This window comes from Triticum urartu, chromosome 7 (assembly GCF_003073215.2).
Source record: "Triticum urartu cultivar G1812 chromosome 7, Tu2.1, whole genome shotgun sequence".
NCBI lineage: Eukaryota > Viridiplantae > Streptophyta > Magnoliopsida > Poales > Poaceae > Triticum > Triticum urartu.
The window spans coordinates 593,398,567-593,422,231 of record NC_053028.1 but is presented as its reverse complement, the minus strand read 5'-3'; the positions used below and the strand labels follow the sequence as shown (position 1 = coordinate 593,422,231).

The 23,665-nt window shown below is 43.2% G+C and overlaps 2 protein-coding genes across 4 annotated transcripts; both read right to left on the bottom strand.

Annotated features, from left to right (window-relative positions):
- Positions 1–4,846: 4,846 nt before the first annotated feature.
- On the bottom strand, positions 4,847–9,011 carry LOC125519126 (protein HIGH CHLOROPHYLL FLUORESCENCE PHENOTYPE 173, chloroplastic). The gene is made up of 14 exons (XM_048684003.1): positions 8,854–9,011; positions 8,080–8,782; positions 7,660–7,872; positions 7,204–7,414; positions 7,017–7,092; positions 6,776–6,911; positions 6,566–6,670; positions 6,390–6,467; positions 5,992–6,081; positions 5,839–5,904; positions 5,608–5,664; positions 5,462–5,539; positions 5,318–5,365; positions 4,847–5,203 (listed from the first exon to the last, which is right to left on the bottom strand). Exons 1-14 carry the CDS (start codon positions 9,009–9,011, stop codon positions 5,132–5,134), a joined length of 2,091 nt encoding a protein of 696 aa, XP_048539960.1. The 3' UTR covers positions 4,847–5,131.
- A 461-nt stretch (positions 9,012–9,472) lies between these two features.
- LOC125524260 (probable histone acetyltransferase HAC-like 1) lies at positions 9,473–22,755 on the bottom strand. 3 transcript variants are annotated; one of them, XM_048689335.1, is made up of 18 exons: positions 22,512–22,755; positions 21,794–22,017; positions 21,521–21,629; positions 20,219–20,447; positions 19,645–20,109; positions 18,092–18,441; positions 17,074–18,015; positions 15,538–15,873; positions 15,162–15,440; positions 12,923–13,051; positions 12,595–12,795; positions 12,296–12,438; positions 11,858–12,170; positions 11,618–11,757; positions 11,204–11,282; positions 10,704–11,093; positions 10,134–10,351; positions 9,473–10,020 (listed from the first exon to the last, which is right to left on the bottom strand). In XM_048689335.1, exons 2-18 carry the CDS (start codon positions 21,955–21,957, stop codon positions 9,912–9,914), a joined length of 4,596 nt encoding a protein of 1,531 aa, XP_048545292.1. In that variant the 5' UTR covers positions 21,958–22,017; positions 22,512–22,755; the 3' UTR covers positions 9,473–9,911. The 3 variants fall into 3 exon arrangements, with proteins under 3 accessions (XP_048545292.1, XP_048545294.1, XP_048545293.1); XM_048689337.1 differs by having other exon boundaries at positions 15,538–15,834; XM_048689336.1 differs by having other exon boundaries at positions 21,794–22,000.
- Between the last annotated feature and the right edge of the window lie 910 nt (positions 22,756–23,665).

Below are 23,665 nucleotides of genomic sequence, written 5' to 3'. Positions count from 1 at the left end.
AATAGCCAGGGACAAGCCAGTGAGTATTTTGAATGTACTCGCAAACATTATGAACATAGGTATAATATAACAAATGATAATCATGCTCTGAAATATTCTATGATCACAACGTCAGTCACAAAATAAAAATCCATGATGCACGCAAGCAGGTTATTCATATACAACATGAATATGCGATAAGGGAGTAGAAATAGAATGCATCGATCGGGTGTCTGAGCGACGCCTCGAAAGGATAATAATATAAAGCATGCCTCAGTCGGGCGTCTGAGCGACGTCACATAAAGGGCTTATAAAGGAAATAAGTAGCAAACATGCCACAGTCGGGCGTCTATGCAACACCACATAAAGGGCTTATAAAGTAGATGAATAACAAGCATACCACAGTCGGGCGTCTCCGCGACACCACATAAAGGGCTTATAAAGTAAATGAATAACCAGCATGCCACAGTCGGGCGTCTCCGCGACACCACATAAAGGGCTTATAAAGTAAATGAATAACTAGCCTGCCACAGTCGGGCGTCTCCGCGACACCACATAAAGGGCTTATAAAGTAACTGAATAACATGCATGCCACAGTCGGGCGTCTCCGCGACATCACATAAAGGGCTTATATGAGAGTAATCACAGTGAACATCCAGGAGGTAGAACCGTCCCAGGGATACTCAATAATTCAAATAATGTAAATGGTTAGTCCATAATAATCATAGTCATCATGAGTCACAAGTCATGATCCATGTTCTGGTTTAGCAGTTTTTTCCTCCGAAGACCGACACTAAGACCGACACTTGACCCATCCCAGACTGTAGTCCTTAACCATGGACACGGCTATTTGAATAGATATAGTCTCTACAGAGGGTGTACTCTTTACCCACGAGTAACGGATTCCTTTAGCCCATCGGGACTAATTCCGTCTACGGTCTTTTAATTGAAAACACACCTGACCGCATACACCAGCCTAACTTACCGGTGTCTGGAATCACCCACGACACCCGTTAAGCAAAACTCTAAGTGGGGAGGCTACAACCTCGACTAGCATGGGATCACAAAATTTATAACGCGCTCAAACTAGGGGAGCTACCCCCTCGGCTCCAACCGGAAACACCCATGCCCCCGGACCAGGTGGCATGCCTACCGGATGCAGCCGGTATCTTCCACCATGGCCTCTCTATACTGTGTGTGCTAGGAAGGGGTTGACAACTTACTGAACCGTACCCTGCCTATGGCAGGGACAAGTGGTAGTACGAAACAAGTATGGGGGTTACTGGAACAAGACTCGATCTATGGTCGACTCAGGAGGTTAAAGCATTTCCTGCATGATTAGCATAAGAAATATATTTCACACCAATCAGACAGAATCACCACTCATCATACCTCACCATGCCTTACCGGACACAACCGTCTCGACGAAGAACTTGAGACAAGCTCGTGTCTACCCAAGACAGAGGCTTTCCCGGATTCCTTCCGGTAGGCATGAAAGGCATACGAGGGTGATTACTATCACAAACATATCAAATTCCAACAACACGGAATCATCAATATGCACTCATGAGTATGATCATGTCATCACATAAAATAACAAATACTCCGTGTCAAGGTGGTGTTGTAACCGCATCAAACAACACACAACAATATTATTCTAGGGTTCAGAATGCTTGGCTTCAAGAGTATGCAAGCCGGGGTGCACTTTTTGAAAGTTGCCTTCTCCCTCCAAAAATCCTATTTAAGAAAATTTCAAATTAACACATAGTTTCAAAACAGTACAAAAAAGTTGTTTGGAAAATTTTCAAATAAATATGAAAATAAACTAGACAAAATTTGAGAAACAACAGAAAAAGAATCAAATCAATTGGACTTGTATTTAAAAAGTTATAGCCAGTCAAAGTTTAGTCAAAATATGTTTTTAATAAAAATCAGAAAAAGAAAATGGTTCGGCAGCACTTACGTTTTCCTCTAGCGAAGGCGTATTTGGTGGAATACGCTTCCACTTAAACCAGCGCGGGTCGTCGCTAGGTCATTGACAGTGGGTCCCTTGGGCCCACTGGTCAGGTTTGACCAGTCGCCCGCGCCTCCTTCTCCTCTGGCCGAGCGGTGGCGGGGCTCCAGCGATCGCCGTCGACGAACGGCGGCTCCCCACGGGATTCCGAGGGCAGGGATGGATCCGCCAGTCCAGGGCGATCCTCAAGTGGTCGAGAGGGTCGTGGGGACAAAGGGGGTCGCCGGCGGCGAGCTCTGCGGCGGACGGTGGCTTCGGTTGGATCGGGGTCTCTTCCTACAGTGGCTCCTGGTCGGGTTTGAGAGTTGGGGTGGCTCCGCAAGGTCTAGGGGAGTCGGACGGTGGCACTGGATGGGCGGGGGAGGTTCTGCTCGCGATGCACGGCACCGGAGCATGGCGGCGGCCGAACTGGCCGGAGATGGGGAAGAAGGCCTCCCTCCGTCGATTGCTGGCTGTGGGGGCCCTAGAGGGATGGCCTGAGGTTGCTTGAAGGTCTGGACGAACTCGAGGGCTCCTTTTATAGGTGGTCGAGGTCGGTTCCGCGGCGGCCGGGGATAAGATCGATGGTGAGCTGCTACTGTGGCCGTAGACGACGTGGCGATGCAGGGGGTGGCTTGGAGGAGCGACTGGATGAGCTCGAGCTGTTCAGGGGCGAGCTGGGGCATGGCTGTGGCTCGGGCGGCGCCGTCCATGGCAGAGGCTGGCGGAGCGGCGGTGGTGGCGATGTGGGGTGTCAGGAGGTGGCCAGGGCGGCTCTGCGATGAGGGAGGGGTCGGGGTGCGATGGCTGTGAGTGGGAAGGGATCAGAACAGGCGCGGGGAGGCAGCAGCGGGACGCGGCGACTCGGGCGCACGCACGTGCAAAACGCGCGCTCTGGCCGCGCCCAGAGCACGCACGCCATGTGTTCGGCAAAATGCCAAGGCATGCCAGGAGGCTTGGATGAGGCTAGGGATTAACAGGTCTAGGTTAGTGGTGGCTAGGAGATTAGTGGACATGTTGGTTAGGCAAAGCAGGCACGTCCAACGTGCAAACTAAAAACTATGTCAAATCTGTTCATGAACTCAAGGTGTTCGATAGAATGCTATGGTCATCTAGGCATCTCTTGGGGTGGCCAAAAACTCCAGATCATAGTCTCTTTAGATGATAAAGAGGGTGGCAAGGTTAGTTTGACAAAAACAAAAACTCCTTAGTGCAAGTTTTTGAGAAAACCAAATCTGGACAGAAAATAAGGGCATTATTGCATGTGCTAAAAATCTTCAAATGGTTCCCAAATCCTGGACTTAAGAGTTTGGTAGGGTGGACTATAAGCAGGAAAGATCTCATGGGCACTAGAGCAAAACAAAATAGGGTTGCAGTAGAGAATACCAAACTGGGCCAAAGAGCAAAAGAGGATGATTTGCTCACATTTTTCAAAGAACACCAATGGGTTTTTGCATAAAGTTGAATTATACACTACTACTAACATCTCCCAATTTGGGTGGAATTTATAAATAAATATTTAAATAGGTTGTAGTGCAAATTACAAACTGGACCAGATTTGAAAACTTGGGGTGGGGCTCAAAATTTCCAAATGACTAAAAGAGATTTTTGCATAAAAGTGATGTGGGAACATCACATGACATCCCCAAATTTTGGTGGGGATTTTAAAGATGTATTTGAAAGGGTTGTAGTGCAAATGGAACCCTAAAACTTGTGAAAAACCATTTTTAAAGGAATAAAGCTCAGGAAAAATAATTATAAAAATAATTCCACTGATAAAAAAAATGGTCTTGGGAAGATATACAAGTCCAACAATATTTTTGGGAAGTTTTCACTTGGGGTGAAAACTCCACAATTCAGGAGAAAAGAGTGGTCCTGAATTAAAGGAAATCCAGAAAATAAAAATTTAATCTACCAAGGCAAAATTTTAATTAATAAATCATGGTTAAATTTTTGGGGTGTTACATGCTCTCACTTTGACTTAGCAAGACCAGTTCTTTGCCTGCCAATTCTTTGATGGAGCGTTTGGTGGCGGAAGTGAAGAAGCTAGTGAGAATCTTAAAAAAAATTCTCTATTATCCGTGTTAAGAACACTTGGACATACATCCATAGGTAGCAGCTACATGAGAATCTTAATTGTTAATATATGAAGCTCTTCACCACATTGGCAACAGTTGAGGATTCTCTCTATGCCGTGGATGGCTTACTTGTTGCTTGATTACATTTTGGTGATTACATATCTAGTATAAATATGAGATATGTACTGCTATGAGCAATGTAATTAAGGTTACATATTATATATATCTTCTAGTTGTTCTTGCATGCATGGGTGTCGTTTTGACATTTCTACATTTCTAAGAGAATCTCCAAGTGATAACCGATAACATCCTTGGCCCACACAATAGGGATCCAGGTGATCTTTGATTATCGGCATCCCAATCACGGGCCCCTTTCCCCTTTTATACTTGGTTTCCCTTGATATCCCCTGTATTTCTTATTATATGTATGATGCGTGGGACCAACACATATGAACAGTTTGTGTCAAATAAAGTGGAGGTATTCGGGATGACACATTAGAGTTCTCACAAGAGTTCGAAGAAATTTAGGGAAATCATATTTTTAGGACTTTAGAAAGCCCTTATATGACGGTGTAGGGGAGAAGTTCTTGGGACTCATCTAGAGTTGCTCAATGGAGAGAACAGGGGGATCTGAGCATTTGTTGTGGTTATAAGCACCGATAGAAATGACATGGTAGACATAGACCACAATCTCTTAACACTTATGCCATGGTAATTGGTAAGATTTTACTAAGTGAATGATAAAAATAGCTCAAATTTTTTCCCAATAAATCAAGCTGATCTTTCACAAATCACATCATCAAACAGCTTCAAAGGCTATTCTTTTATTTCTACTTGAGTCTGGTTTCTTCCTCGTTTTGCTGAAACTCTACAAGCTTACATTCTCAGAGGAGAAAGAGTAGAAACAAGAGAATATACCATTACAGTGGCCGAATTTGTTCTGTGAAGTGATCCCATCGATGATCTTTACAAGAAAAAAGGGCTTGTCGTGTGAATTCCATAAGGCTTCTATGAGGAAAACATGTAACTTTACAGGAGGAAGAGTATACACATTACGACCCGTATATGACACAAATCTGAATTAGGTGTTTTTCTCTAGAACTGATAGTGCCGGTGTAAGATAGTTGTTAGCCTTATCTGGCAAATGAGCCACCTGCAAAAGAGAACAAAAATCAGTTTTACACACACATGAAGATCAGAAAGAAGGTAACTTTTGACTGGAACAAGGAGATCCATCCATTCGATTGCAGCTTCAAGTATGACTTACAAGTTCATACAGTTCATTCCCTTGCTCAGAAACATACTCGTAGCATACCTAAAAGTGGTTCATGGCAAACAGTTAATTTAGATTGTAATCATCAGTTTGAAAAGCATCAACATATAGAAGAATATATGGACAAACAAGTCTTACATCAAAACTTTTGTTTCTCGCCGTGGAATCATGCAATGCTTTGACACAGATATCTGCTACATCCGCACAGCTGATAGCCTACATTACAACTTCAAGAATCAATATTATGGCACTCAAGAACGCAATTATGGTCCATGATATTTCACCTGAGAGATTCTGTTTCCTTGATCAAAGATCAGTGCACGCTGACCGCCAGGTTCTTCCTGCAAAGAGAAGGTCGAATGATCATGATGCAACCATTTTAACACACCTAACACTTCAAAAGTAACGAGCATCTGCTTTGGCAATCCTACTTGCAATGGTACAATCTAACAAACTGTTTATTTATGTTGTTGGAAATAGGGTGGAATTTCAGCTGTTGTATTAGTATGCCATACCTGCAGTGGACCAGGCCGTACAATTGTGTATCCAAGGCCTGACCTTCTCAGCGCATCCTCTCCAGCCTAGAAGAACGTGGAGGGCATTGATGATTTAATGAGCATTTGAAATAGACAGGCACAGATACGTAATGTTTACAAAAAAAATAGAACCTTCTTTGCTTTGAGAACTTGTTCTCTTCTGTTAGGTTCAATTCCGGAACCTGTGCATGAGACCAGTATGAAGTCTGTTTCTTGACCGGTCTGCAACGAATTAGAAGATATATGGTTATCAATAAACTGATAGAAAAGACGGTTCAGTTATGATAACACATGAAGTCATGGGGAGGAAAAATTCGGCGAAACAAGAATTACAAAGAAAAGAGGAAGTAGCTAAGCCATGGGGCAGTCAAATAATCATCTTTTTAGTGAAACCGCAAATGGGTTTGTACTTCAATTAGGCAGAAAAGCGAAACAAATATACAAGAATTTTGGCCACGAAGAGACTTTTCATCCATAGGAGGAAAAACATGCGCGTAGTATGGCAGTTCAATAATATAGGAACAACTTACAGGTAAAGCTTTGATGTACTCCAGTATCAGCTCAAAATTTCTGGGGTCAGTGGCACCTTGGGTTCCATCACCAGGTCTCTGCACAATGCATCAGTAGCTAAGACGCCAATTTAATGCTATAAACAGCCAGTTAATATTTGTTGATGATGGAAAATAATTCATCATGTTGTACTGACCTGCCTTTTTGGTTCAAACCTAATGGTGAAGGTATGCACAAGAAAAGGGTCTAGGGGAGGATCTTCTGGTTTTACTGGACGGAAAGCCGAGAAAGGTACTCTTACCTGCAGAAAACAAACATAAAAAAATTGGGATCAAATTGTACGCTCATCGCTTGCTAACATGCAGTAAAATCACCTATTACTGCTAAATTATTGCACACTACTTACCCTACAAAAGCCTACTTTTGTAGTCATCCGAGCAAAATACTTCTTACTCTGTGAGGTGTCAGCCAGTGGACCAGTCTCAAGAATAACAACATATGATCTTCCATTTCCACCCACTGAAAGAAGCAAGCCATCATACCTATCCAAGAATAACAGAATTGATATGTAACCAAGTTCACTGTGATGCGTCAAGATATTTCAACAATCTGGGAGCTGTTAAGAAAATTGTAAGAGATCTTAATACCTGTCTAGGGTGGAACCTAAAGGGAGAGATAGCCTCTTTGATATCTCGACATATCCACCTCTTGTAAAAACAAATCCTGACATAAGTGGATGTTCATCAGACAACTAAGACCTAGGAAGAAAAATCAATATATCTAGGTAAATTAGTACATTTGCTAAGAAGTGCCCTACACAGCATAGGGCGTTACCTGCAAAAACGGCCTGGCCACCTTCTGAAAATTCAAAGGACGCATCGATACCTTCATCAAAACTAGAACCAGAAGCATAGGCATTCGGGAAGTAAGATCCCTGGTTCACCTCCCAACCCTTCAGAGACTTAGCAGATTTAAATTTTGCTATCAAAAGTTTGCTCTTGCTGCTTTTACCAGCCCTGAGCTGAGCCATCTCATTGTAGTAATCCTGGAGAACAAAGCATTTTCTAATTATAAGTTAGTGAAATTAGAAGAGGTATAGTAATGATATTAAAGAAGTTTTGATGCTAAAATTACTAATATCATTTCCATGTGACAAATCTGAACAGTTTTGTGTGTACTAGCGATCAAAGATTCAGATCTTTGACTACATTTATCCTAAAACAGCATCTACTTTCGAATGGACAAGGGTGGCTTCTAAGATTAGAAAATTATTAAGGTCAGAAAGAGTACCTGGAAAGCCTTGCTGACATTCCTGACCCCTTGGTTATCAACTCTGTTGAGGTCCCCGGTAATGGTTGAGCGCGCGGTTGCGCAATAGATAATCTTGCTGCAACCTGACACGGCCGATTGCACAGCCAAAGGATCACCAACATCGCCAACAGCGATGTCCACCGACCTGGGAAGCATGTCGATCACCTCGGGGTCGTCCCTTCTAACTAGAGCCTGTTACACAATGGTAAATTTATGTCTGAATTTCCCTAGTTTACCACAAATCAGTACGTTATGAGCTCAATGAGCACCGTTGCCAGTTTGCCACTTGTTGTATCTAATCAGTATGATTATCCTAGTGGTGAACAAACATGATGGTGAACATGAAAGAGAGTGGAAGAGGAGAGAGTGAAGTGCGCGCGCGCGGGGGGGAAGGAGTACCTTGACATTGTAGCCTCGGAGCATGAGCTTGCGGACGACGATGCGGCCGATGCGGCTGGTGGCGCCGACGACGAGGACGGTGGTGTCCTGGGCGCCGGGGACGGTGAACTCGCACATGGGCCCGCCGCGGCTGAGCACGGCCTGCTCCGCCTCGGCGAGCGCCTCGGTGGCGGAGGCGCTGGACATCTGGCCCAGGCGCGAGAACTTGCGCCACACCTCGTCGAACAGCTGCCGCGAGCGCCGGCCCAGCCCCACGGGGCTCACGGCCATGACCTCGTCCAGGTCCAGCGAGGCCGCCCGGCTCTCCTCCTCCGCCTTCTTCTTCTTGGCGGCCGCCGCCTCCTCCTCGGCCTTCCTCCTGGCCTCCTCCTCCTCCGCCTCCTGCTGCTGCGCGGCGGCCGACCTCTTGCCCTTCCGGGCCCGGCGCTTCTTCCGCGTCGACAGCGTCGCGTCCGCGCCGTTGGCGGCGCCGAGGACGCCCCCCTCGTCGTCCACGTCCTGGTCCTGGCCCGGCTCGGACGCCACCGCGGCCGCCGGCGTGGGCTTGGCCGCGAAGCAGCACGCGCTGCCGTGGTACCGCGGCCTGGGTGCGGCGGCGCGGGACGGGGACGCGCAGTGGGTGCCGTGGAACGAGGCGATGATCGTCGCCGCCCCCGCCGCGCCCGGAGGCGACACGGCAGCGACCATGGCCGCCGGCGACGGTTAGCTCGAGCCTTGGACGAGGAGCGGCAGCAGAAGCTCTGCTCTCTCGTGTTCGTAAAAAATTTCGTTCACGGTATATTCCGCGACCACTCCCGGGCCGCGCAGGCAGATAAAGCGGGGCAGGGGAGGCAGCGGCCTGAGTGGCGCTCCCGCCCCGGGCGCCATTTGTGGCTGCGGTTGCGGGCGAGCACCGGTGGGGCCCACGGCGCAGAGACGGAGGTCGTGCGCATGGGCGCGCGGCGAGTGTCGCCGTCGCGGGTGGGTGACTGGCGCCCACGCTCTGCTAGTAGTAATTCATACTACTGGATAGGGGGGAGGCGTGGCCGCGTGGTGGCGGGTGGCATGCTGCGGCGACGTGGCTATGCCGAGTTCACTTGCCCCCATGCCGCCTCTTCCGTTCCGTGCGGGACTAGTGTATTTCTCAGCCAGATGAGGCCAGATCAGTCAGCCATCCAAGCCCAACAGGATGGCGTGGACACGCCCAAAGCCTCCATGGATCTGGATAATCCTGACCGGGCTCGGGAAACTCCGTCACAAATAGAGATGCAAAGTACACTAGTACTACGCAACAAGCAGGGCAGGAACCGGAGAGCAGGGACATGCGATGCCACAATTCAGTCAGACATTCTTTGTACTGTATGTATATATAAAGATCCATCCTACACAGATTGCAAAATGTAGGGGCTGCAACTGATAATAAATAATAAATGAAATAACCGATATCAACCATGTTCTGTTCTGTTTTGTTTTCTACAGGTGCTCTCTGGGCTGAGACAACAACAAAGAAAGAACAACTATGACTGGTGTTTTGCACCCTTTGACGCCAAGTATGCCCTATTTTGCACATGTATAATAAGGAGCCATCCAAAATCCTATTGTACATGAGCAGGCTACAGAACAAGACCGGCACAACGATTACAGTATAAGTCACCGACGGCAAGAACATCGATCGGTGTGCTGAGACAATTGTCAGCATGGGTTCTGGGACCGAGATGTTCCATCTCCAGTATAACTGATCTTTCTCTCAAGTTCGCCCGTACAGAGCTTGTCCTTCGGGCTTGAGACGCCATATGTACTTTTTTGCTGTCTTTCTTTCTATAACAGTATACCTGTGTGTATACCTGGCTTCACTAACTCCTGGCAACTTCTGCGGCTCTCTGCCTCATCATCTCGTTCACGGCGGCCCTCCTCCTGGATTCGGACTGCTGCTGCGTCCACCTTAGATGGGCTTTGAGATCCCTGTGTTGTTCAGGCAACGCGATATTACTCGTCTATTCCGAGAGGCAATGGCTCAAACACTACGTATGTAAGTACATACAGGGGGTGGTGCGAGCGGGAGGGGTGTTAATTACCTGCATCTAGGTATGGTACACTTTGATTCTTTGCAAGTTCGGGCATGGAGCTGAAGCAGCGACCACGTCCTTTGGCAAAGTGAACAGCCTCCGGCTGCCCGTTTCTGGCACCTCGTTGCATGACCAAAGAGTCCCTTAAGTCTTCGGCAATCAGGATACTGGCAACCAGCGGTGCGACATTTATGCGCATGGACCAAAAGGTCAAGCATTCGCCGTGCCTGCACAGCCACACAAGAATCATCGTAGATTAGTTTTAAGATCGATTCCTTAGCATATACTAGTTCATAGATAACCTAGTCCATAGAGTAAACCATAAATCACAACCACAGCACCAGCAATACACAAGTTGCTCAAGGCAGAAAGGATAACATATGGTATACAAAACTGACAGCACACTAAGTGGACAAATATGGTTTTCAAGGGAATAAGTGGACTAGTATGGGCATTAGACTTAACAGTGCAAAAACAAGAAAAATGTATGGAGTGTTACCAAATTAAAAGGCAGCATACAAAAATTGTATGTGTTGCGATATATTTTTCTGCATATAACTTTCACAGAATATAAATTACCTGCTGAATGCGCATCTGGCGAGCTTCTTTATTTTGAGCATTACGGTCTACACATGGGTGATTTGTTAACTTGTGACGATGGTTGGCACCTCCGTCTTTATTGTAACATCCTGCGCACACATCAAAGTCTGGGCATTCTTCACATCGCCACCCTTGACCAGCCTCAATATCGTTATTGCAGATATTGCATGTGGTAACAAAGGCTGGTGCAGTTGGATTATGAAGGTGGTATAACACCATCATTGAGGAGTGTTTTGCACGGCGAAGTGTGTCATATTGATAGTGATTTCCTTGACAAAGACTCAGGAATGCCTGTCTGGTATCGAAAAACTCACACTCTAAGACATCATCTCTGTCCTTTGTATCTTCAGGCACCCCAACAATGTCAACCTAAGAAAGAATATTACATAAAAATAAAAATTGGGGCAATTTGCATTGTTGCTTCACTTATATTTGATGAGTGAAAAACTAGAGTAAAAAGTAAGTTTTCCAGAACTTACTGGATGCAGCACATGCAAATCTCTACTATTACTCGGGTGCCTCTCCTTTTCTTCAAGCCGTTGCTCTGAATCATAACAACTGCAATAACAAACTCATCAGTAACAGAAACAAGGGTAACAGCCAATATTAGACTAGCTGCAAGCAGAGTTTAGAGCAATTTATCCATTTATGAAGTTGCGTAGAGATTAGGGAACCATAGTCACAGATCACGAGGATCACATATAGTTACAAAGATACTACTACCTACACACACACACACACACACACACTTGTCAAATGTGGCATGACTGGTTGTGCTTTCAAGTTGCAGCATATATATAGACCTCAACAATCATGTGCATATATATCAAACAGATGTGCCATTTATTGGGTCCATCACACGAAAGTAACATATGCAATGAAAGCAACTTTACCTGTCACAAATATAAAAACTTTTACACTGGTGGCAGACCCAGCGTTTTCCAGCTACCATAAGAGTAGAGCAGTGACTGCAAGAATGCTGCAAATGGACCATGATGAAATCTTCCTTCATTGGGTAAATGGTTTCTCCAAGCTGCACAGCATCAACTAGATGGCTAAGAATAACATGTGACACGACTGAACTGATACATTTTTGGTGCATCAAGAAAATAGTGCATTATATAAAACTATACCTTTTGCATCAGGATAGCATCCTTTGAAGCATTCCCACTTAGATCAGTCTGGCCAGCAGCTCTCAAAGCTCTTTTTGTGATAGTCTTCTTTAGTTTCCCCTTCTTCTGCAACTTTCTATCATCTTCTTCTAGGAAAAGCTGGTTGATCATATCTTCTGCAGCTCCTGGCCAATAATCTCCATCAAAATAGGGCAAGCGAGCTGCAGTTACTTTGGCCTTGCATTCTTTTGTAGTGATAAAAAAGTGATCATAGAGATTTGTCAACTCGACAACAATACGCTCCTTGACAGCTTTTCGAAGCATAGATAAGTACCTGTGAAGGAATTATTAGTCATATAGGACAGGAATCACAGATGCCACATAAGGTATTCATTATTTTGTAATGCAAAACAATATTTATGAGCATATAATAACATAAATGCCCATCTAGTGTCTTACCATTCGCGCAGCTTATCAGATTTTGGTGTCTTCTGAATCTCTGGATGGCAATATAGAATGTAATCTTCACCCTTCAAAGGTGGGCAAGCCCATATGTAACAGCTAGTGAATCCGCGCTGCTTACAATACTCAAGATAACCAATCTGTATGAGTATAAAAGTAATGTTATACTGAGAGCAAAAAATATTCGAACATAACAAAACTGAAGTTTGAGTAAATGGTGGATTTAGGAAACCGTTCACACTCTGCTTGACATACCTAAGCTTTCTAAAAATTAGGAAACTAGAATAGTGAATTACCAGAATTTCATGATAGACATATGTCCGCAAGGCCTCCCCAGACACTGTTTTTACGTCAGGTCTAAAGAATTTGACAGAATCAAGATATGACAGATAAACCCGGCGTTGATTTGGGTCTGCACATTCTGCACCAAATTCTTGAACATACATGCTAAACAGGCACACTTCGACACCTTCTATTTTCTGAAATAAGACAATAGCCTGCAAATATTTGGCAGTACTAATGAGAGGATGAATTTAAAAAAATTCTGACAGAAAGAAAACCCAGAATTGCCAAATATCAACATCAACTGATTTTATACTTCAAATGACTGCATTGTTTTCTTACCTTGGATTTGTAAGGGAATTCTGCTGGGTACTTCTCTTCTTGAAAGATCTCAAAAAAACGTGGTTTAACTTCTAATTTCTTGTCCACTGATGAAACAACTCTGACCACAAGTCCATCGGCTCCAGAAACCTGATAAGTAAGAAAAACATTAGGAGAAAACCAGCAAAAAAGAAATCTCACTTAGAGATTAGAGGCTGAAAAAATAGACTGGTGAATATAATAGTGGCATATAATCTATTACAGGACAAAATTGCCCAGAAGTATACTTGAAGCAGTGCTGATAATGCATAACCTAGCACACTGAGTTAAGATTGTATCACGAGGGCATGTCTGCTGTGTTTTGCTTTGGCATGAGGGCAGTCATCTTATCATCAGATTAAAAAGGACAATCAAGCATCAGTAGCACGCATCACATAGGGAAAGGGAGACTGTCGCGATGGATTCTCCACTCGTAAGCTAAGTAACAGCACAAGATAAAACCAGTCGGCTAAGCTCTCAGTCTGCTTGCTACGCAAACTTACTATCCTGACCCCTTTATATATGTGGTTCTGCACTGTGGTAATAAAACGGTGCTGCATTTTTTTACAGGTTTTTAACCAAGCTAATATGATTAGGCTTGATATGCGCCCAAGTCTCTTAACTTGGCCATAGGGATATGAGGATATTGATGCTAACCTCATAAGGACAGATAACTAACATAGCTAGCATTTGGCAATGAAGGTGCTTTCCAAAAGAACTACCACCCTGGAATAAGATTTTTCTACAGTTGCCTCGTTGTATCTCAATGTTAAGTCAACTACGAATCTATAATAGCGATGATCTTCCTTACAGAATCCCAGATCAGCTAAATGAACAAGTGTGCACAAATGCACACAACTCAAGCATGATTGCGGAGAATCAAATATTTGCTTCACTCCGATGCTACAGCTTTTTTAAAAGCATGCAATAAGATCATTATGCACTCAAAATTGAAGTTCTAAAGTGATGCATATTCAATTTTCCTAATGTTTTGTATTGCTTCATTATATATGATAAATCAACTATACTTCAATCAGTATGATGCTAATTGCCTATTGTCCAATTCTAACATGGTAAATAACTAAAGATAGAGCTAAGCAACAGCGTAAAAATGTCAGATGTTTGTGGTTTAAAATGTGTCAAAAATCAAATTCATGAAGGAAACTTAGTAGTATGAGGAGTGAGTACATAATAAAGAAAGGCAGGACCATATCTGTGAACTATGTCGTCATTGCGTATAGATAGAATATGCATAATGAGATTATACAGGGAATGCTGAGAGGCACGAGTGGCGAAAAATGCATGATGAGCTGTGCTCAAGTTGAGAAACTCGCTAAAAACATCAATGTGGTGCATTAACTCTTGCCACAATAGCAACCAATACCTCAAAAGACGCACTTGCAGTAGATAATGGCATAGCAGCAGTGCTAAGAAAGTGCACGCGCGGCTGGCTAGGTTTCAAAAGGTGCACTTGCAGCAGTACAAAACAAGGAATCAAGATCAATGTGGACGGTGGGTTTCAAATCAATTCCATGCAAGGGTCGACTGGCTGCCTTATTCATGATGCTGATGGTAGATTGCTACAGGCAAGAGCTAAGTGGTACCATGCGGTTGCCAGCGCTCTTTCTATGGAGGCATTTGCTCTAAGAGTTGGTGTTTGGATGGCTGTTGAGATGAGGAAACAGAAGGTCATCGTTGAGAGCGACTCTCAAGTTCTTGTCAAATTTTGGCCCAGTGATGCTGAAGACAGATCAGAGATTGCCCCCGTCATTAAGGAAGTGAAGTAGCTAACTAGAGTTTATTTTAGTTTTCAAAGTTAAGTTTGTGCACAGACCAGTTAATGTTGCTGCCCACCTGTGTGCAAAAAATGCTTCGGCTGAGCGGCAAAGGTGTGCTTGGATAAATATGAATCCTAGCTTACTTTTCAGCCATCAGCATGACTATAACTCTGCACTTATTCAGTAATGAAAAGCTCCTGATTCGGGAAAAAAAAGGTGCACATGCATGAAAGAAGGATCTAGCAAAACAAACATTTAAATACAGTCAAATTCTTAAAAAAAGAATAAAAAATATGCAGAAGGAGTTGCACAGCTCTGTTTCTAAGTACACAAGCCACCGGATTTCATATTCAGGAAACAGGAACCAAGACATAATAACCAAGAAAAAGGAAACATAGGATCCATAAACGTAAGATTCTGTAAATTGAACAGGCAGCACTAACCTCATCAAAGTTTTTCCCATCACGAATGGCCCGTTCATGTCTCTCTTCTCTGAGCCGTTTAAAGAGTCGTTCTTCTATATGATCACTAAGCACAGTCCTTGGCAGATCTTTAGCCCCAAGAACAGCACTTTGTGGCAAAGGTATACGTAAACCATGTTCTATCTCCTGAACATAGCATTTAGGACAAGTATATTCTGCTTCTTTAGAATCATCCCTTTTGAAATTGAAAAGGGCACAAATCTGATGCTGCCAGCGTTCACATTTGTCACACATAACCCACTGTAGAGCCAATCAATTAGAACAAATTAGCATGCAAATAAGAGTTTAGAGAATTCAAGCCTACCAGAAGGGACTTTAATGCAATTTAAATGCTTACCCCTTCTTCCGTTTCATCATCGTTTCTCATTTTATGAAGTTTAGCCTTAGGAAATTGATTACCTTCCACCTGAATTGTGGAACTGCGAGCCTCATTGTAACACAGGATACAGAAATTGTGGCAAGTCTCAGTAGCAGCAGCAGTATAATATGATGCATTTCGTTTTATCCGAGCACCACAAGGAGAACAATAAATTGGTGGAGGCTCAAAATATAGCTTCTCTACTTTGCAAAGCTGGCATATGTTATCATTTTCAGAGTGTTCAATCACTTGATGCTTTCCAGCTTTAGCTTTGCTCTGCCAAATGATGGAACAGAATAAATAGTTTACTTTGTACTGCAACAAGCATATAATTGTTTAATATGCTTATTACACTCTGAACAATGGTAATACCGATGAACGTGGTCCTAATCAATCTACTTATTTTAAAAAGGAAAAGGATATGAAATGTCAGGAGTTAAAATACCGATAGTGATTGAACATTAGTCAAGGCAAAAAGAAAGAAACAGAAATTAGCTGGTTACTGCAGTAACAAAAAAACATTCCATGGTTATTAAAACCACTGAAACTATCGATTCATATATGATTTAGTGGATTGAAATATGAACCAGATCGTGTTTACAAATTGCAAGCAAATTCTGTGAATTTGTGATTTGTCAACAGTAAATGCATGTGCATTACTACAATCTTTACTGTTGACAAATAGAGATCATCTTCCATAGATGTGGTGGACATTAGGTACCTTGTCTTTCCACTGTTTTCAATAGTTCACATATAGTGCATCTAAAAAGTTTCATTTGTGCTATTACAAGTACAGCATCCTTCCCAAAATATTTATGCATCATGTACCCAAAAAAACCTCTGTGCAGTAGGAAATCCCACTCAAACAAGTTACTGTTTTCATATTCATATATTGGTTTTATGCATTAAAATATTTGATAAACTGTCTGATCCAAAATATATAGCATTTATGACTGGGTCAATTTTCTGAAACGAGTTCTTATTAAACTCCGGTATCTAATACATGGACCTGGCAATAATACGAAAGTATAAAAGATCAATAGAAAAGGGGATCATTTGTTCCTAATTTTCCCGATGATAATTTGTTTCTTTCTGGTGTTGGGTCCTGCAGTGGGTGTTTCTGCTGCTTTTAGCTTTGTTTCTATCATTTGGCCATGGCCATTCTGGTAGTCAGTAAGTTCTACCACTCTCTGGGTGTTTTCCGAATACAAATGACATCCACCAAAGTGCACGTTTGAGCACTTCCGAGCCTGTTCTAGAAAAAAAAGTTGACTGGCGATAATTTCTTAAGTCTCGTCCACATTTCTTAGCCTTTAGATCTACAACCAACCGTCCACATTCCCACCCCACCCCATATATAGAATTATTTGCTAGATGTGCAATTTAACCAACAAGACAGCATTTGGGTTTCCTTAACTTATTTGCCACCCGCTTAAATCCACCTAAATGTACATAGAAACTGTGCAAAAAGCTATGCAAGCATATTAGAGATCCTTTCAAGGTGAAGAAACATACCTGACCAACCCAATGCTTTAGACTGTCAGTGTGGTCTTTAATTTGTTCTGGAGTGAACAACTCCATGAGTGAAACACCTTTTATCTTTGGCTTCCCCGATTTGGACACCATGACATCTTTACGACCATTTGTTATGTTTTTAAGATCAATAACATTCTCCTTCATATCATTGTCGAGCAATAACTTTTCTTGCTTGACATTAGAGTCTATCACATTCAAAGCACCAAGAATCACATTAGATCGCATAACGCCTATTTTTTCATCACCCCTAGCACTGACCTCCTGTTTTGGCACTGTCTTGTTTTTTGGCTTGTGCAAAACTAGTGGGCTTGTTCCGGGAACAGGGACATGAAGAATTCCATTCTTTGATGCACTGGGAGATATATGCTGCAATTTTGCACGCTTTGGTATCGACTGTTGCTCATCAATGGTTTCAACTACCACCAAGTCAATGTCCATTTTTTCATCAAATGCTCCATTGGTGATTTTCTGAACCATATTCTGCTTAGTAATTACTATTGTCTCGTCACGATTGTGCTTGTGTGCCTGTTCGGAAGAGCGGCGCAATCTTTCCTTCACCTTGCTGCAAAGAGAACAGTCCTTCTCAATGCAATTCTTATAGTGAGAAGACAGGATCTTTGACGAACTGCAATACCGATATGAACAGATTTTCGTTTGACAATTCCTAAAATGCTTCACAATCTCCTGTACAGGAACACAGTATTGAGATTTACAACTTCCTTTAGGAGCTTGACAACCCTCTGCATGCTTCAACATTAGCAACCATCGCAGTTGATTAAGGTGATTTTTCATGCTTTTCGAGTCCTGTTCATTTTGTATTACTGAGGGCTTCAACAATTTAGAATCAAATGAAGTCCCAGTACCACCAAGCTGGTGTCCTTTATCTTGTGCACTGTTCTCTTGACCAAAAAAATCTTGACTCTGCTTTTCAATAAATAAAATATTAGCCAAATGAATTTTGAAGAATGAAACATGATGAGTTGTCCCTCCAACTAACCTGATTTTGTTGTGAATTTTGCTGCCGAGGACTGAAAACATAATGATTTTGCACTAATTGGGAGTCGGGATGATTAGGCTGCAACTGATGTGGTTGGCGGAGTGGTTGTTCATGCGACAATTGTGATGTACTAAGGCTCACCATGTCTTGTGGATTCAAGCAGTCAGCGTTATTGTGATATCGGGGTGGTTGTTGAACTGATTTTGTGGTTGACTCACTTGCAAGAAACTCAGAATTCATTCTTGAATTGGACATAATATTCGCATCACTAATATCTTGATTACTTCTAGCTGTCAAGATGGACGAATTAGTGTCATAGAGACCTCTAGAAACAGCCGGATCAACTGATGCTGCAAAAAGAAACACAAGTTTAATGTATTGCAGTACTTTGCTAACCAAACAAATCAAAACCAATACAAGCAAAACCAACTAATGATAGTAATGATCTAACTATGATAGTTAAAATAAGCACTAGTGCCTCCAAAGATGAGCCACAAGCCTAGTGCAGAAAATATTTAAGCTGATACTCGGTAGAAGTTAAATGTCTCTTATATGTTACACATAATAGGAATAGATAAGGCTAAATTTACAATCAAGTATTATGAGTAGCAGCATATCATAGTAAGATCATAACGATTCGTTGCTTTCTACTTCCTACGTCCAACAATATAAGATGTTATTACAAGCAATATGTGAGTATACCGGTTGTAATAATATATATTATATTATGGGACAAAAGGAGTAGTATACTAGGACGTGTAATTGAATGTATTGTAGATTTCTAGTGTGAGAATATATATAGGAATTTTGCTAAAAAGAACTACATATATCCTCACATGTATTATTTAACTATGATAGCTAAATCATTGGTAGAAGAAGAGACTTTGGGGGTGATAAATCTCTGCAGAGCAAAGGGAGGACGGAATCAACTTAAGAAAAGATTGTTCACTCATTATTACTTTGCATGCTTACAATGCTTACCCTTACACAGAGGATGGACTAATAGAAAGCTAAAATTATCTTTCAAAAATTAATTGATATTCGAGATAAATATTATTTATCCTAGGAAGCCATTTTCTTAGAAACTAGATAACTTGATTGACCAAATAAGACCTTCCCAATACTGACTACACTGACTTGATGACGCCTGAACAGCATGTCCTACGGTACCATGTAAGAAAAAGGTATGCTATAACACAGCTGCACTTGCATACTTAGATTTAATGCCACCAAAATTACCTTGATAAGGAAGGAATATCATTCTTGTATAACAACTTGCATGTGTTTATACAAAACTGAACAAAAGTAATCTTACATTTATTTTTGTTTCATACTAACTGAAGAAAGTTTCAAATAATTTTGTTCTTTCTTTTCTGAAAATGCATTATTGAGATGGAAATCAGATTCCAGCGCAATATATGCCTTCAGCAGAATCTTAATGAATGAAGTTTCAGTGTGGTCACTACAAATTAGTTTCCCTCTGTATAGAGGCATAAATTGTCAAACAACATGATATAGAGGAGGGAGTTCTATAAGAAAGACAACAGTCATACTTGGCGTTCTCTGTGGAGCGTGAGCATTAAACTGTTGTTGAGAGAGACTATTGCACGAACTGCCATAAGATAGGTTAGCAAACGCTTCTGATGACATATTTCTGTTTATTAGCTGCATTCTCGGCCTCTGTGTGTCCATTCCACCATTCAGTGTGCTTGGATATACTCCAGAACCAGCATGGCCCTGAAGGTGGTGAACAGGATAGAAACCTTGATTGTTACCAAATGGCTTCTGTTGCTGCTGCATTTGCGGCACAACATTCGATTCCACATTAAAGCATCCAACTTGACTTGAGTACTCAGAATTAGCAAGCAAAGTCTGTTGGTTGCTAAATCCTGGAGTGGGGATCATATGATTTACGTGTTGTTGCATGCTCTCTGAAGTCGTCGCCATTGAGAGGCTATTAGTGGTAGAATTTAGTGGGGTATTGGTGGATGGGTTCTGATACCCATTATACATGGAACCTAAGACCAGAGATAGTAAGTAATCAGTAGCAGCATATGAACTACATGTGAGAGAAAGAGGGAGCATGTGATATCTCTTTAAACATAAGCCAACAAAAGTTATTCATACCTGCACTTGAGTTATCAGTTGTGGTTGTGGTGTCCATCACATAGGGCATTACAGAATTCCCATTTGTACACTGAGACATACCAGGTGTTGGAATCATTGTGACATGGTTGGAGGAAGGTGCTACCTGGCCCAACATTTGCTGACGTTGCTGACCTTGGGCCGAAATGGTCCGAAATGCATGTGCCAAATGTTCTTTAATTGGTCCCTTAAACATCTTATAGTAATCAGCCTGCTCACAACAAAAATATTAATGAAAGAAGAGAGGGAAAGAGATTGAGAGAGAGGGGTGGGGTAGAGAAATGACCAACAATGAAAACATTGACACAGCAAAACAAGAATTGTTAATAAAGACAATGAAAGTGGAAGTACTAAATTGCCTTTTCTTAGCACATGCGAGAAAACAGATTACGAATTTGGGCAAGAATTTGGTGTGTGGGGGGGAGGGGGGGGGGGGGATTTCTCAGTCTTTATTCCTCCTCACCAATATGTGGATCACAATGTTTTTTCTGTCTTTATTTCTCAGTCATGGCATTGTGATTTCTCAGTCTTTATTCCTCCTCACCAATTGGTGATGCAGTGGCATGTCCTCGAGGACAGCTCTTCGCAGTGGAAAATCTTCATATTTAAAGGAAAAAAATAAGCAGGACAACGTTGTTTCATAGTGACCAACAACGTTTAACTGGACAATGTTTTTTCTGCATTCACAAGATTTCTGGTGGGGCGCTGAAATCCCCCATCTTTCAACTGAATTGGCAAGTTGCATAAATCACAATGCCATGGCATGTTGGACACCTGTGCCACATCTCAAGTCCACTTCTCTAGCCGAGTGGCACAAGATTTCTTCATTGCTTTCATTACTTCGTATTGAATTATACCCGTAAAGTAGTGATTGATGGGAGATCCGTGTATGATGAGCTTGATGGCTGAGAGAAGCTCAAGTGTATTGCGATTGAGCAAAGAGAATCATGAGGGTGCACCTCTGGCACCAGCAGATCGAAAGCTTCCTGGGTCTTTTGTTGACTTACATAGGGACTAGTATTTAGTGAACAAAGGTGTGGGCTGTAGATAGCATGGGAACATTAGCTTTTGGGATAGTCCTGGCTATTCTGTACTGTGCGGAAAATACAAATAACCACAACGCTAGTGAATGGTAGACTGCTCTAGAGTGACCACAGCCAATTGAATGGCAAGCATGCCACACATTTTGACTGTCCACAGAAATAAAGTACCATTTCATTCTTTCCAATGTTTGTTTCCTGTATGTGTGTGTGTGCCTTGAAAAAAATGAATGATTTGGATTACCTTGGTCGGATGCGCCATGAACAGAGCCACTTCAAGCCGCTTTGCAAGGTTCGTCATGTTTGGCATCATTCCAGGAGATGCATTCCTCTTTGCAATAATAAGATCTAATCTGGCAATGTTAAATTAGTGTTAGTTAACATCATAATTCAAGCTTGTGGTTTAAATGCAAATCCTCTGCAAAGAAGTTCTTTGGTTCGACTATCAACGACTAAGCATGAGTTATTGCACCAGAACCAATCGAGAAGTGGATCTCGGCAATAAGTAAAAGCTTACATCCTCTGAAGCATATTTTTGCGCAAGTTTACAAACTCAGGATCCACACCGGGGTGCCCGAAAGCAACCTGCCGCTGCTGCTGTTGCTGCGGCATCCCGTGACTGCTGCCTGGATTCATCTGCGTGGCCTTCCCGGACAGGTTTGACACCTGCCCCAAATTCATCTCGTCCACCAAATGGGGGTCAATGTGCCGCCTTCATCAACCACTGATGAACAGATGCGGCTGGACACAGCAGCCAAAACAACACCGAGTTAACAAACTTCACAACATTAGTATATAGAATCATATAAATAAGGAGAGCAAGCTCCGTCCAACTTCCAAAGCAAGACCCAGCCCATTTGATTCGCGGCAACACCACGGCCTCTGCCTCTGCCGGCGGCAAATGGCAAGACTCAGGGAGAATTGAACTGGCATAAGCAGCGCAGGCCCATAGGCCCGTCGCACCAGACACGACGCCGCAATGCGAACGCTTCCACGCGGGGTCAACCGAGCCGGATGGATCCCGCGCGCGATCGCCCGGGGGAAGCGAAATGAGAGGGGCCGAATCGAGCCGCCACGCAGCACGCGAACCAGCGACCAACTAATCGAGCTACGCGGCGGAAGGATTCGATCGAGAAAACCTCGGTCCCGGCGATCGGGGAGCAGGATCCGCGCGGAGCAGAGCTCATTCCCTGTCGGAACGGCGAAAATCGACGGAGGAGCTAGGGCTTGCTTACCGTCGAAGGAAGACGAATTCGAGCCGGGGCCCGAATGGGATCCCCGCTTCCGCGCCGGCGCGGTCGAGCGGGGGCGAGGGGGCGGGCGGCGGTCGGGGCTTTGGGCGGGCGGCGGGAGGGGTTCGGGGCCCGTGCGGGCGAGGGAGCGCGAGAACTTGAGACGAGGGGCGAACGGGAGGGGGGCTCTGAGTCGGGGACGGAAAACGGGAACGCGTGAGGCGAACGGGAACGGGAAGAGGAGGACTGGAGCCGCGCTTTGTAGGTGGGCCAAATCTATGTATGTAGGAGTATCTCCCGTTTCCTCCCAAATTCGGAAGCGTGGGGCCACCGAGTCCCCAACGGATGAACACCTCTCCCCCAAAGTTCTCTCTTATGTTTCCTCCCAAATGGAGAGGCAGGCTTCCTGCTGGCTTGTTTCTTTCCTCATTCATGTGTTGTTTGGACAACTTTTTCTTGTTATGGTAATATTTCATCTCATCATTATCGCTTGTAGTTGTCGAAGATTTGACCGTCTCTTTATTGTTGTTGCTGACAAGTTGTTGCTCAGTTTTTCTTTTTCTTTTACGGATTCTTTGTTTTCTAGTTGTTACTTAGCTTGTTGATCTGAGAAGCCGTGACGGATAAGTTATTACCTAGGTTGTTACTCTTGAAAGCGGTGGCGGACAAGTTATTGCTTAGCTTTTTCTTTCTAGCTGTCACTTGGTTTGTCGCTTTGAGAAGAAACGGTGGCGCAGCCGGATTGTAGAGCAAACGGCATTGTCGAGGAGGTTGCTTATTAGAGCATAAATACTGCTACCTAGAGCCAACATTATTGTTTTGTTTGTATGTGGGAATAGGGTGAGTTGGCCATGCTCATTTTCCTTGCTTTGTCCCATGTTGAGAAGAATTATCTCATATAGACGGGCTACAAATGTCTACTTATGAACTAAGGATATCCTGTCGGTCCCATAAAAAATGTTTTGCAATGACTTGAAGAAATAAACGAGACAAATATGAAAGAGAACATGGGAAATACACAATTGTTCATCATAGCTTTGTTACCTTCTCCCAAGGGTAAACAAGATGCTAACAAGCATACTCATCATGGATTTTCTTCTTCTTTTTCTTTTGTGATGTGAAAACTTTGTTTCCTGGTTGTTACTTAGGCCTTCTTA

Bases quoted from the DNA above. Each gene is read 5' to 3' on its own strand.
- LOC125519126 (XM_048684003.1), bottom strand. From the start codon at position 9,011: ATGCGCACGACCTCCGTCTCTGCGCCGTGGGCCCCACCGGTGCTCGCC. The intron at 6,468-6,565 runs GTCAGTACAACA...TGCATTGTGCAG, and splicing joins GGTTTGAACCAAAAAGGCAG to AGACCTGGTGATGGAACCCA. The intron at 5,366-5,461 runs GTAAGACTTGTT...AACCACTTTTAG, and splicing joins CGAGAAACAAAAGTTTTGAT to GTATGCTACGAGTATGTTTC.
- LOC125524260 (XM_048689335.1), bottom strand. From the start codon at position 21,957: ATGAATTTGGGGCAGGTGTCAAACCTGTCCGGGAAGGCCACGCAGATG. The intron at 20,110-20,218 runs GTATGAATAACT...CTCTGGTCTTAG, and splicing joins AACTGATAACTCAAGTGCAG to GTTCCATGTATAATGGGTAT. The intron at 11,283-11,617 runs GTAAAGTTGCTT...TTGTTATTGCAG, and splicing joins AGTTTTTATATTTGTGACAG to TTGTTATGATTCAGAGCAAC.